Here is a 14,951-nt window from a genome sequence, read left to right on the forward strand (position 1 = left end):
ACTGTTACTATTCACTTTGCTCAAATTATACCTTAGTTGACATCTTCAAGTTTGTTCATGTGTCCTTTGGCTATGTCCCCATTATTTGGGTGGAGGGGAGGAGTACTCCCCCCCCACCCCCATCATTTTAAGATCTTCCGGGCTTTCAGTTTCCCTGCCTTAGTTGTTGAATCAGCATTATTTTAAGAAACCCTAGTTCCTTTTGGTGGGGAACCTGCAAAATATAGTATCATTGCTCCTAGAGTTTCCTTGCTCCTAGGCCCTCAATAGATAAAGCTGGAAATATGTGTATAAGAATATAGTTTAAACGTGTAATATGATTTCATTTATTTGGGCTACATTGGAGACTTTTTTTTTAATGGTCAAAATTTTAATAATGTATAAATGATAGTTGCTAATACATGAGGACCTGTGTATGCCTCAAATAATCACATAAATTATGTTAAAGTGTGTAGAATTAATTTCCAAGTCCTGTATTCTGTAGGTGTTTATTTTGGGCTGAAGTTTGCCATTGTTAACTGATTTACAAAGCTAATATAAACACATTTCAAAGTGCTTAACGTTATTTATGGCTAATAGTTATCTGTTTTTAGATGCTTTTAAAAGTCACCTTCATAAGCAATGGTTGCATATAAGTAGCATGATTATTTTAAGATTATTTCTTGTTTAATGTATCTTTCTTTAGTGTCTGTCTCAGTTGAATTCACATTCATAACTCGATCAACATCTGCTCTACCCCACTGGACGTATAGTTCTATACGAACTATATCTGATTTTGCTCACCATTATATTATCAGTGCCAGGCACCTTACCTCATTATTTATAAAACTTATGAATGGATAATGTGGGGAAACAAAGAAAGTGCTATAACATGACCTTGGTTTGTATGATAAAATACATTTTATACGCCAAGTAACAGTGACTCTCCAGTTAAATAATTCTTAACTCTTCCTCCTTGTCCTCTAACACAGCAGTCCCCAACCTTTTTGGCACCAGGGACCGTTTTCATGGAAGACAATTTTTCTACAGACCGGTGTGTGGGGGGTGGTGGTTCAGGCGGTAATGTGAGCAGTGGGGAGCCCCACATGAAGCTTTGCTCACTCTCTGTTCACCTCCTGCTGTGCGGCCCAGTTCCTAACAGGATGCGGACTGGTATGGGTCCGTGGACTGGGGGTTGGGACCCCCGTTCTAACACACATTCTATATACCTCACTATCCCACACGCCACAATATATTCATTAACAAGGCAGTTCAGTGACTGCTTTGGTCTGCTTTTATTTCTTTAGAATTAAGAAATGTTCACTTGACTCTTAACCTCACACAACGAAAAATATGCGAGTTTGATACCAGCTGCTGCTGTTCAAGCTGGTTCACTGCGACAGTTCTTATTTCTATTCTACCAGTTCCATTCTTTAAGATCTCATTACAGTCTTTGTAATGTGAGGGCCCCCTACCCCCCACCCCCAATCTTTGTGTTTTTTTGACTCCTGTTCCTGCACCATTGTCTTTTCATAAGCCTCCACCTTCAGTTTATATGGTCCTGGGAGGTCTGTATCAATTAAGATAGCTAAAATGAACTTTTTGCCTGTTATCAAAATCTTCTAATGCTACATATTTAAAAGGTAGATTGGGAGGTTGCTCTTGGTAAAGTTAAATATATGAAACCAATGTGATAAAAGTTAAACATGAAATATGGCCAAATACTAGATTTATAAGTTTTAACTTTTTAGTACCTTTTACTTTAAATCAATAATATGGATGAGTCTTGCTCTTTCAGATTTTCATAGGTGTTTTGTTAATTATAACAAAGTAGGTATCTAGAGATCAGTGCTTTTTTTTAAAAAACAGTTTATTTGTAAGGTGAATACTAAATCCCTATATGCTGGTTTTATTAAAATGAAAGTTTTTAATGTTTAGTTTTCTTTAAATTGAGGTAATACATTTTCCATTGAAGTTACTACAAGTATCAAGGGGAAAAAATAGAGGTGAAGTAATATAGAATTAAATTAGTTATTTTTCTCTACTTTTCAATAATTTACTTTTAACCATTCCTGATGAAAATTGACATTAACAATACAAAAGGAAGGGCATTTTATGTCATTGTATGTTTTTTTTTTCTTTTTGTGAGTCGTATCTTTCTATTAGAGTAGAATATAATGTCGTTTCAGACGCTATAACATTTAGAGCCAGAAAGAATATTTCATATGCCACAGATTAAGATTAAACTCACATTTCTAATAGTACGTGCTGACTGTTTTACTCAGCTAGCTCCTAGAATATATTTATGTCCTAACTTTTTTGTTTTATATTCATCTTATCTCCCCTGATAGGCTGTAAACTCCAGGAGGCCAAGGACTACTGCATAAGGGTGTTTTTTTTTTTAGGAGTCTGAAGTTTAGACTCTAAACCATTATAACCTTTCTCTTTGTAAGCCACGTCACTTTAGTAACCAAATCTTTAAGCACTTTTTGAGAGTTCACTTAAGTCAATATGGGATTCACTCACATTTTGTTTATTAAATTGAAACACTCATTTAATGTTTGCTATAATAAGATTTTGCCAGTGATTCTTTAAATTAAAAATGAAGACCATAGGAAAATAAATTAGCAGCTTTCATAAAATCTAATCTTTTGGGGGGCAGGGAAAGTTAAAGGATATGTAGTAAGAAATTGAGTTATTTTTAGTTCGTTGCTGAATTTAATTACTGCTGGTGGTGTGTTTTTACTTTGCAGAGTTTTGAAAGCTCAGTCTGATCACAGGTCTAGACATGAAGGTAAGGGTTCCACAAAGTTAATTTTTAATAAAGATTTGGATGACTGGTTATATCTATATATAATATCTTTAATAATGAACATTTTTTTTTCATCATGCACAAGACTTTATAGTAATTTTTTTTTCCAATTTTTCTGTAGTTTCACATTATTCAATGTGGCTCTTGGTGAGTTGGGCTCATTGCTGTTCTTTAGTGAAATCTAGCCTTGCTGACAGTGATCATTTACAAGACTGGCTAAAAAAATTGACTCTCCTTATTCCTGAGGTAAGCTAAAGGTTGAAGATTAGTACTACTCTTCATATTTTTTCTTATTAGCGTCGATGATAAAAAGAGCTAATGGAAACAAATGAACATGATTCCATAAATATATCCTGTTGCCTGGAAGGTACTTAATAATCCTTTAAGATCTAGAGTGTTTTGAGCTATGTACACTTAAGTGTGAACATTAAATATTTTGTAGCATTCATATTTGCCTTTTTCTGCAGTATTTGTTAACAGTGATTCTTTTGTTTTGGGTTTTTTTAATTGTTTTTTTTCCTGAGCGTTGAGAAGGATTTCAGCATTTATTTATTTATTTATTAATTATTATTATTATTGTAATTTACATTTTAGAGAAGTTTCTTTTACTTTTTCTGAGTGTATCCTTAGATGCAAGAGAGACAATATATTTCCTTTTGATTTCAGTGTTGACACTGAAGTCAGTATAATTTTCACCAATCGTATCTTGATGTTACTCACACCATATTCCTGAATGAAATAGTATAAACACACTAATACACTTAGCCACGATATTCATATCTTTTTTAGAGAACATTTTCTAATATTATTAGCTTTGTATTGAATGCATATGTATTCTTGTTCTGGCTCTGTCCCAGGTAACTGTTGTGACACTTGGACAAGATTCTAAAATCTGTAAAATGTTTTGGGTTAAGTACTTTCCAAGTTGCTTCTAGTTCTGAAAATACTGGGTTGGCCAAAAAGTTTGTTCAGGTTTTTCCATAGCATCTTACAGAAAAACTCAGACGAACTTTTTGGCCAACCCAATATTTTTCCTGTTAATTAATCATTAAATAAATTATTATAAATATCCTTTTCTCAATCCTTTTTGTATTTGTCTGTTCTTGTATTTACTTGGTTTGCTTTTATGACCATATTGGGAATTTCTGAAATGTTTTTACATATTACCGTATACTTTGGGGTACTTCATTTGATCATGTATTATTTAGATGCATGAGTATGTTGATCAGGACATTGTGTTTTAAAACATGTTACTAAAGAAGCCATCTAATGTTATTCCTGCCAACATATTAACCTTAAGATTAACTTCTTAATACTAACTCAGACTATCTTTGGAACTTTTTCATTTAGACTGCAGTCCGTCATGAATCTTGCAATGGTCTTTATAAGTTATCTCTGTCAGGGCTGGATGGAGGAGACTCAATCAATCGCTCTTTTCTGCTACTGGCTGCTTCAACATTGCTGAAATTTCTTCCAGATGCTCAAGCACTCAAACCTATCAGGGTAAGATTTTACTGTGTTCAGGAGCAATTTCTATTTCTGCCATTTCATTTGCCCCAAGTTTATCGTCGTATTGTCCTTGCAAGTAATTTTGAGTACCTGTTTACTATCTGTAGTTTTCACCAGGAGGATGGTAGTTATATGTAATAGTTCCTAAAGTGGCAGCATTGTGACATATTGTGTCCATGTTACACCTAGGGGTAGATCCTGTGTCCTTGGGTTCAGCTGTGTGGGATCTCTCATGGATATTGTTTTGGAAATAACATTTGTCCTTACTAGGTTCTGAGCCTTGTGTTAATAAGTTGAATGATAGAAACATCATAAATGTAGCTTTCTTCTTATTCAGTCACAGTTGTTTTATTTTTATCTTTATGATACTCAGAATTTTCAGCTTTCTTCCTTGTTCCCATGTATACACTAACACTAGCCTTATAAAAGCCTTCTACCCCATAATAAATACAGGGCCCATTAATAAGTAAATTTTACTAATCCCAGAAATATGATGCATTGTAGGATTTACGTTTTTCTTCTCCATATTTACCGTCTGTCATTGACTATGTAAGAAATGTAATGTGTTCTTTATTTTTCAGCTTTCAAAACTATAATAGACCATTGTATGTGGGTAGATTTATATATACTCATTTTCTGTAGGTTTCTTTTGTTTCCACATTTTCATTGAATTTTTAGTTGGCACTACATTATTTAGTATTATACATTATTCATATCTTTTCCAAGTAGGTTATAAGGAATTTCAGAGTACTGTTTTTTTGAAAGTTCTCTTATTATTCACTTACATACATAGTTGTTCTAATTTTACAGACACTAGGAATATTCTCTCCATTTTGGGGGGTTAAATTTTGAAAACTGTTTAGTTTGTAGGGATTTAATTTTTTTTTTATAAAGCTTGTAGTTTTTAAAATGTATTATAATTTTAAGTTATTTTCCCCTTTAAAACTATTTTCACAAGTTTAAATTTTTTTTTAATAGATAGATGATTATGAAGAAGAACCAATGTTAAAACCTGGATGTAAAGAATATTTTTGGTTGTTGTGCAAATTAGTTGACAACATACATATAAAGGATGCTAGTCAGGTATGTTCAGAAAGTTACACATTAACTTGTTAATAGAGATGTATTATGCACTTGTATGTTCATGAATTTATAGGTCGTTATCATTAAGGACATTTTTATCAATCTGTAATGAGTTGAAAATGTCATAATTTTTCTACTCTGTTCGTACCTTTTTGTTCTCTAATTTCTTTCTTCTTTTTACTCTGATCTTAGTTGAAATGTCTTCATTTGGTACTTACAAGTAGTTTCCTGTGTCTTGTAAGATTTGTGGATATAAAATCTTATTTGGAATGTGAAATTTAGACTTTAAATATACAGCTTTCTGTAGTAGCAAGTGGATTCTGAGAATGTAAAATAAAGTTGCAATTCAAATAGAAATTACTTTAAGCTAAAGAAACACTGTCAGTTTGCTGATCTACTAATTTTCTTATATGAGACTAAAATGATACTTCAAAGAAATACTTAAAACAAGTTTATTTCAAAGACAAACTTGCCACATAAAAACTTTTATTTTTTTATAAATTTAGTAAGCTAAAATACATCTAATTGATCTCAGAAAAATGAGAAATGCTTGAAAAAGATACATTTAAATATTTAGGAAACGTTTTCTGTCATTTTTTTTCATGTATTTCCATCAAAGTCCAGTATATACACTTTATATTTTAAGAATCCTATCGTGTTTGAACGTCCTACTTTTAAGGAACAGTTTACATCTGAATTCTTATTTTACTTTTCATTTAAGAAATAATTATAAAAATTAATATTGAGCATGTTTTAATTTTTTCTTCAGTTTTATTGAGTTATAATTGGCATACAGCACTGTGTAAGTTTAAGGTATATAGCATAATGACTTGACTTACACATATCATGAAATGATTACCACAATAAGTATAGTGAACATCATCTCATTGATATAAAATTAAAGAAACGGAAAAAAAATATTTTTTCCTCGTGATGGGTACTTTACTCTCTCAACAACTTTTTTTATAAATTAATTAATTTATTAATTTATGTTTTGGCTGCGTTGGGTCTTCGTTGCTGCACATGAGCTTTCTCTGGTTGTGGCGAGCTGGGGCTACTCTTTGTTGTGGTGCGCGGGCTTCTCATTGTTGTGGCTTCTCTTGTTGCGGAGCACAGGCTCTAGGCTCCCGGGCTTCAGTAGTTGTGGCTTGCGGGCTCTAGAGCACAGGCTCAATAGTTGTGGCACACAGGCTTAGTTGCTCCATAGCATGTGAGATCTTCCCAGACCAGGGCGGGAACCCATGTCCCCTGCATTGACAGGTGGATTCTTAACCACTGTTCCACCAGGGAAGTCCTCAGTAACTTTTATATATATGTATGTGTAAACATACAGCAGTGTTAATTACATTTATCATGTTGTGCATTACCTCCTTAGTACTTACGTATCTTATATCTTTTGACTACCAATTCCAGTCCTCCCTCCCCCCCCGAACATCTTAATGTATTTGACTTTATCCATAAAATGTTGATTCCAGATAGACATTGATTTTTTTTAAACCTGTGGTTGCCTATTTAAAGTATGAATCTAATATTCTTGCTTGCTAGTCAAAGTAATTTTGCTACTTAGTGATCTGAATTTCTTTGAGAATCCTTTTTTTTTTTTTTGCCACACCATGTGGCTTGTAGGATGTTAGTTCCCCCACCAGGGATTGAGCCTGCACCCTTGGCGGTGAAAGCATGGAATCCTAACCACCACTGGACCGCCAGGAAATTCCCTGGAATCCTCTTAAATTAAGTTCTGTTTTATAAAATCTGTTTTAATTTTGTTGCTCAGTTATAATGAGAATTAAAGCTCTCTGAAATGAACTGTGCATTTAAGTTTATTTCTAAAAGTAGTATTAGAAACAAAACTTGGTGAATTGTATGATTTGTTAATTACATCTCAGTAAAATTGTTAAAGAAAAAATAAGTCAAACCTAGTGTCTTCTCGTTAAATTACCGTGACTCATAATTTATTACCAATATTTCATTGATTCTTTTTTGAAGGACTATCAGTGATGTGTTTATAAGTATAATTTTATTGACATCATGTATAAGTAAAGAATAGTTATATATTATTTATAATTTAATTGGCATGTTAATGAATTCGGAGAACCAAATTCTTGTTACTTAAAAGGAAAGGATTTTTTGTTTTAATAGTATCTGAAATAGTGAACATAAAAATCTGTGTTTGAATTTTGTATTTTCTCTTTGTATTAAGACAACACTCCTCGACCTGGATGCTTTGGCACGACATTTAGCTGACTGTATTCGAAGGTAAAATTTGATGTGAAATTGACAGTTATATTGCTGAGAAAAGATAAAGAACATAATTTTATGAACTGTCTTGTTTTGCTTGTATTCTTTTTTGTAGCAGGGAGATCCTTGATCATCAGGATGGTAATATAGAAGATGATGGGCTTACAGGACTCCTAAGGCTTGCAACAAGTGTTATTAAACACAAACCACCCTTTAAATTTTCAAGGGAAGGACAGGTTGGTAGTAAGACATCCAAGTATTTATATGAAATAAGATTGAACTTTTTTATATTGTTTCCTTGTATGTGGATATGTTAAATTTCCTTAAACATGCAAAAATGAAGTTTACCAGAACTTTATTACTGGCAGGAACAGTGAACTTTGAATAAGATGAATCCTAGAAATATGAATCTTAGTCTTGTTTTTAGAATGCAGAACAAGTTTTAATTACTATGACTGTATATAGAGAGGCAGTCTCTGCTTAATTGTAGATTTTTATAGAATTGAATATTTTGAATTAGTAACTTAACACAATGGAATTAATAAGTAGTCATTTTAGAGTACTTACTGGTTTCATTTCTTAAAGACCCATTTGATATAAAATCTATAATTGACTATTTTATAACACCTAATAACTCTATACCAACAAATGTCTAATTTCTCTTTAGATTACATTATTTACTGTCATTGGCACTTCTGTCATTGCCTTCATTAAGGGAAGTTAGTTACGGTTTGGAGGATTGTTTTCTTGAGGTTACTGATTGTGTTAGGAAACACAGGAATAATGAAAAGAATGGAAGATTGTCCCCATGAGCATAGGCTCAGGGATTCTTAAGATAAACTTAAGGTGACAGTCTTATCTGTCTTAAATCTGTGCTACTACCCTTATTTCACAAAGCCCTGTTCTGTGGGTTTTCTCCTGGATCTTTTAAAATTTTTCTATTACACTCACTGGGAATAACTTGATTTATTTATAGTCTTGCTGGTTGAAGTCTTACGTTATATAAACCAATATGTAACTTTTATTCCAAAATATAAATGTATTAATATTTCTGATAACATATCATTGTAAAGCAAAAGTCATTTTAAAGAAAGAAAAAAATTTTTAGGTACTGCTGACAAAAATATTCCTATATATTTTAATTTCATGTGATATTTTGGTAATGGCCTTCCAGGACTTTCTATGGCTATATTAAATACATAGGTATATAATTTATATTATGTAAATACTATTCTGTGATTTGTGTTATTCATTAAAAATGAATCCATCAAAAAAGAGAAAATACATTAAAAAGTTGAATACATAAAGAGAGAAATAATTTAATCTTTATTGACATTTATGTTGTTGGTAGCTGTAAAAAAAAAAACTGCAGGGAACATCTTTGTATACCTGTTCCATTGTATACTCATATAAATTCTTAAGAGTAAATTTGATTCATTTTAATCAGAATACATCAATTTACAAAATGCTCTATCAGTTTATACTCCCAGCCACACTGTGTAAGAATGCCACTTTCTCAGACATCCCTACATTCCTTACATGACAGGTCTTTGCCACTCTCACTATTTTAGTTTGATTTCCTTGGTTATTGTTGAAGATGAGTGTCTTTTCATTTATGTATCGTCCACTTATATTAACTTGCAATTTTCTGTTCATAATCTGCATGTATTCTTTTGTCATTTTTCTTACTTATTTTTGAAAGTTCTTTATTTTGAAAATATCAACTCTTTTCCTGTCACATATGTGCAGGAAATATTTCCAAAAGTTTTTTCTTCATTATTCGTATTTTTTTTAAGACCACCTGTTTTTTTTCCTTCTCTCTTTTGTTTATTGATTTATACAACTGATATCTTAGGCAAAATTTTTGAGCCCTTGTGAGGTAGATACTGTCATTAGACGCCATTTTGACAGATGATGAAACTAAGGCATAGACAGGTTAAACAACTTGCTTCACTGAGGACACTCAAGACTCTTTACTTGACCAAGCTTCTAACCACTAAGCAATACTGTCTGCAGGTGTTAAAACCTTAAATACACTGTTCTGTAATATGCTTTTTTCACCTACCTTATAGATTCTCCATATCAGTATATATAGAGTTAATTCATTCTTTGTAACAACTGCATAATATTCTTTTTCTGGAAAGATGTGATATATCTAACTAGCTTCCTAATGTTGAGCATTACCTTACACTACTATAAGTGATGTTGCAGGGAAAATGTTTATACATCCATCATTTAGGAAATCTGTAGGAAAAAATTCTAGAAATAGAAGCTGGTTTACGAGGTATGTACCTTTGTGATTTTGGTCAGAATAACCATGATGCTCTCTGTGGAGGCTGAACTGATTTATGGTCCCACCTACAATGTCTGTGAACCAAGTGCCAATTTTCCCACATTCCTACCAACCCAGTGTATTATCAAATTTAATTTCTGCTAGTCTGATAAGTGGAAACCATTCTCTTAGTTTTATTTTTCATTTTTTTGTAAGTATGAGTAAGGTTGAGCTTCTTTTCATGTGTTTGAAAGCCATTTATTTGTATTATGTTTTCTCTGACCTGCTCAAATCCTGTCCTCATTTTCCTTTCATGTATATACATGGTCCTTTTCTTGATAATTTGTAGAATTTTTGTATGGAGGAAATTGGCATATGTACTTGGATTTATTTCTGGACTTTCTTTTTCACTCTACAGATCTATTCATTCACCAATACCATATCCTAACTAAGTAGATTCACAGTTTTTAGTTAATATCTTGTAGAGATGGTCCATCTTCATTATTACTCCTTTTCAGAATTGTCCCGGTTGTTTATTTTTCCACACAAACTTTAGAATCAGTGTGTCTCATTCTTTCAAAAATTAAAATTCGGATACTTTTTAAATTGGGGTTGTGTTAAATTTATGGATTGATATAGAAAAATTGAAATTATATTAAATTGCCTATACAAGAACAGGATTTGTCTTCTTATTTATAGAAGACCAGTGTTGTGTTTTTCAATTTAATGTTTTCATTTAGAATTTGAATTTTAGGAATTTTTAAATAAGGTTGTTCCTAGGGATTTTCTTTGTTAGGTATCATAAATGCACTCTTCTATTTTGTTTTCTGATGAGTTGTTTATGTGGAGTAAGGATTTTTGTGTGTGAATTTGTTGCAGGCCACCTTAAGTTCACTTACTGTTTGTAGAATTTTTTTCTCAGTTGTCTTTGTGTTTATCTTCAGTATTGTCTTTGATTTTTCATTTGTTTTTAGTTTATTGTCTTCGAGTAATTTTTTTACTCCTTCATTTTTAAGTCTTAACTCTCTCTGTTCTTTCACCTAATTTTGTCTAGAACCTCCAGAACAGTGTTAAATAATAGTTGTTTTTACTGTTTACTAATAGTTGTTTATTGAGAAGGTTTTAATGTTTGTGTAGTCAAAACTTTAGTTTCCCATTGTGTTTTTGGTGAGATCAGAAACCTTTAGAAGCTTTTTTGCAGGAGAGGTATGTGGTCTGAATTAACATTTTCAAAGCTTTACTCATGTTCTAGGGGGAGATCTAGACTACAGGTAGAGAACTAGGAAGGCAAGTGTGAGGGTTAGGGGTCCAGTTAAGAAGTTTTGCAGAGGGACGATGATGAAAAGTGGTTGGACTTAGGATATTTATTGAAGATAGAGTTCACAAGACTTAAATTTTGAGAAGATTATGAGGTGGGAGAGAGAGAAACTAATCAAGAATGACTTCTCAATTTTAAGCCTGAGAAACTAAGTGAATGATAATGCCATTTACTAAGAAAGGGAAAATTTAGGATAGATAAGATTGGGGGGATGGGGTATCAAAATCAGTAGTTCTATTTTGGACATGTTAAATTTGAAATGTCAATTCGGTATCCAAGTGCAGGTGCTTAAGGTAGTTGGTGTTGGTGTATTATTAAGAAGCCGTCCTTATCGCCAAGATACTAAAAATACCTGTGCTACTGTAATATTTTACTTTATTAATTTTAAAAAATTTCATCTAGAATTTATCGAGGAGTAACTGTTTTCCGTAAAGAGACTTATAGTAAATATTTTAGGCTTGCCAGGCCACATACAGTCTCCCTCACCACCACCATCACCACCGCTACTGCTGCTGCTGCTTCCTCTCCTTCCTTGCCTCTGCTTCCTCTTTCCTCTTCTTCCTCCCTTCTACTCCCTCTTCCCTTCTTCTAATTCCCCTTTAAGAGTATAAACCCCACTCTTATTTCTACTACCTTGTATAGTACCTAGCAAATATATGTTGAACAAATGGATGATTAAGACTCAGTCCTGATTCTTAAGAACTGACAATCTAATGGTTCATTTGTTCAGCAGGTAATTATTGAGAAGTCTGCCTTATGCAAAATTCGTATGTACCTTCACAAATAATATCATGATATTTGTAATTCATGGTAAAAAATAAGAGCCATTAAAGGGATACGATCAGAGGTATGGAAGATCAGATAGCATTGATGGGATTAGGAAAGTCTTTGAGGAAGATAAAGCTTTTGTAACCAGGATAAAGTCCTTAAGTAGAAAAGTAAGGGAAACATTTAAGTCACAAAAGGAGTATGAATGAAAAATCAGTCCTAGGAAACCACTGAATATGTGCAGGTTATTGAATGATAAGTTCAGTTTGGCTTGAGCTTGAGGAAATATAGAGGAGGTAATTTGGGGAAACTAGGTGGCCATCTGTTGTGGTCACAGGAGGTTTTGTTTGTTTGTTTGTTTTGTTTTTTTTTTTTTGCGGTACGGGCCTCTCACTGTTGTGGCCTCTCCCGTTGCGGAGTACAGGCTCCAGACACACAGGCTCAGCGGCCATGGCTCACGGGCCTAGTCACTCCGCGGCATGTGGGATCTTCCCGGACCGGGGCACGAACCCGTGTCCCCTGCATCGGCAGGTGGACTCTCAACCACTGCGCCACCAAGGAAGCCCCAGGAGGTTATTTTTATATGTACAGTAAAATAAAAGTATTATTTTTATAATTTAAAAGGGGGGCCTTTCAAGTTTTTGATCAAATAATGTCAGAAATATGCTTTAACAGAATAAATCTAGTAATAGATTGAGAGGCAGCATACTTTTTCAAACTTTTTTTGAAGTGGTCTTCAAACATTTATTGCTCACATATTCTTTAAAGAATTTTGGAAAACCTAGGTGTCCTGTCAACAGATTTTTTAATTTTAAGAAATTTCTAGATTTTTTTCAAGTTTAAGTATTTTTTTAAATTGAAGTTGATGTAGAATATATAAGTTACAGGTGAACATCATAGTGATTCACAATTTTTAAAAGTTATACTCCATTTAGAAAAGAAGAGAAAGGAAAAAAAAACATTAAAATTTATTTGCTTTGGTTGAGAACAATGAGTCCAGAAAGATCTTTAAAATATAGCACTTACAGAAAAAAATACATAAAAGTTATACTCCATTTATAGTCATTATAAAATATTGGCTACAATTCCTGCATTGTACAGTTTATCCTAGCTTCCAGAGTATTGTTGAAATTGATAAAAATAGTTATTTCCTGTGACTACATGATGTTGTCTTAAATTTCTTCCATATTTAATTATCATTACATTACATGTATTTGGACATGGGCAATCAAAGCAATGTAAATAGACTTTGAATTTTGCCAAGTAAGTATGAAACATTAAAAATGAAATTTTATTGAAATTATGCATTAACAAGAAGGGTATGTGGCTTTTAAAATTAATTCATATAGTTGTAGATGGATATTCCTTATTAAGCTAGAATGACCATGTATTCATTCTCTTCCTACTTTATATTTCTGTAGATAGAAGTTGTGAGAAACATTGTTTTACAGTGAGAAACCACAGTGAGAAACCGTGTTTACATACTGTTTACAGTAGGAATGTTCTGTTTTAACAGCGTTATTTAACTCTTTGAATTTCTTCTGAATTACATGTCAAAGATCACACTATCATCAGAAATTATTTTTAATATTCTCTCAGGTATCAGTTTGAGGTTCTTCTTTCTGTGAAGTATACTAAAATGGCTGTACCATTATTTATCAAATGGATATGTTAATATATATGTTACTCTTTCACTTAAGGACACCTGCTTTCCTGGTGAACTCAGAGTGAGGAAAATAAAAATATTGTTCATTTCAGCAAGCTTTTACCAATCCTAATGTTTCAATAAAATATTTTTATCACAGGCTTTAAATATATTTTGTCAAAACTTTGGAGCTATGGTTATTTAGCTCATTCAGTTTTCTAGATCTAAACTGATTAGCAAAGATAGTTCATTGTTAAACTAGTTATTTGCTAATTCTATTTCTGTTTGAGTGAGTGACTTTATTTTCCAGTTCATGTAAATATGTTACTCTGTGTCTCCAAGACAGTCATCTCACCTCTGAATTATAGAATAGACAAGACGTAATCTTACTGTCAGTCTGTCAACTATATAAAATAAGCCTCTATTCACCTTCAGTATTTCTTAGCCAAACGTACCTTTCTTTGCCAAGTCAGGAACTATGCACTGTACTTTCTTTGACAGTAGTGAGATGGAGGAGGTGAGGTCATTAATGGGAAAATATTCTGAATTGTCCTTCATTTGGTACCTGTGTCAGAGATTCCCTAGACCGCTCCCAGATTCACTGATTCACTGGAAGGACTCAAAGACTCAGCGTGTAATTGTATCCATGACAAAGTTTTATTACAGCAAAATAATAGAAAATGAAATCAGCAAAAGAAAAAGCATGGGGCCAAGTGTGGTGAAATGAGGTACGCCCTTCTGAGAGTCCCCTCTCAGTGGGGTTACATAGGTCGTGCTTAATTCCCCCAGCAATGAGTGTGACAACATGTGTGAGGTGTTGTCTACCAGGGATGCTCTCTTCAGCCTAGGAGTCCAGGGTTTTATCAGGGGGTGGGTCATGTAGGCACATAGTACCTGCATAACTGACCACAGTCAATGAAATTCCAGACTCCCAGATAGAAAGCAGGTATTCTGCATAAACGAAATACAGATTGGTACAGTGAGCCACTTTTATCACTTACGGAAAGTTTTATAACAGAGGAGGGAACTGTTGACCATTCAGGTGTTCAGGTGACAGCCAGGAGCCAACTTTACAATGTAGCCTTTCTAAGGATAGCAGAGTCTCGGTCTTAACAATATTACCTCTTTTCTATACAGTACCCCAGGAGGTTCTATACCCCAGAACGATATACCTTTGTACTACTTGCGATTGAGATGGGTGAGGGAGATAACTTCCTTTGGAATAGTAGCAAAGGACCAATTAAAGAACAAGTGGGAAATGTGGCCCTTTCTCAGGCAGATTAAATTTAGGGAAAAGTATATCTAGAATGGTAAAGCTTTGCATCTC

At 33.2% G+C, this 14,951-nt stretch overlaps 1 protein-coding gene across 15 annotated transcripts in view; it reads left to right on the plus strand.

Moving 5' to 3' along the window:
- USP34 (ubiquitin specific peptidase 34) overlaps window positions 1-14,951 on the plus strand; it is a 231,411-nt gene that overhangs the window by 157,509 nt on the left and 58,951 nt on the right. For all 15 annotated transcript variants that reach the window (XM_089923127.1, XM_022597181.3, XM_089923126.1 and 12 more), the window contains 6 exons: window positions 2,733-2,773; window positions 2,913-3,037; window positions 4,142-4,294; window positions 5,279-5,383; window positions 7,584-7,639; window positions 7,737-7,857. In XM_089923127.1, coding sequence (XP_089779253.1) covers window positions 2,733-2,773; window positions 2,913-3,037; window positions 4,142-4,294; window positions 5,279-5,383; window positions 7,584-7,639; window positions 7,737-7,857 — 601 coding nt within the window. The remainder of the gene's footprint in view (window positions 1-2,732; window positions 2,774-2,912; window positions 3,038-4,141; window positions 4,295-5,278; window positions 5,384-7,583; window positions 7,640-7,736; window positions 7,858-14,951) is intronic.

The sequence above is a fragment of the Delphinapterus leucas genome, chromosome 13 (genome assembly GCF_059928025.1).
Source record: "Delphinapterus leucas isolate spDelLeu-1000000601 "Yukka" chromosome 13, BTC_Dleu_Yukka2, whole genome shotgun sequence".
Lineage (NCBI taxonomy): Eukaryota > Metazoa > Chordata > Mammalia > Artiodactyla > Monodontidae > Delphinapterus > Delphinapterus leucas.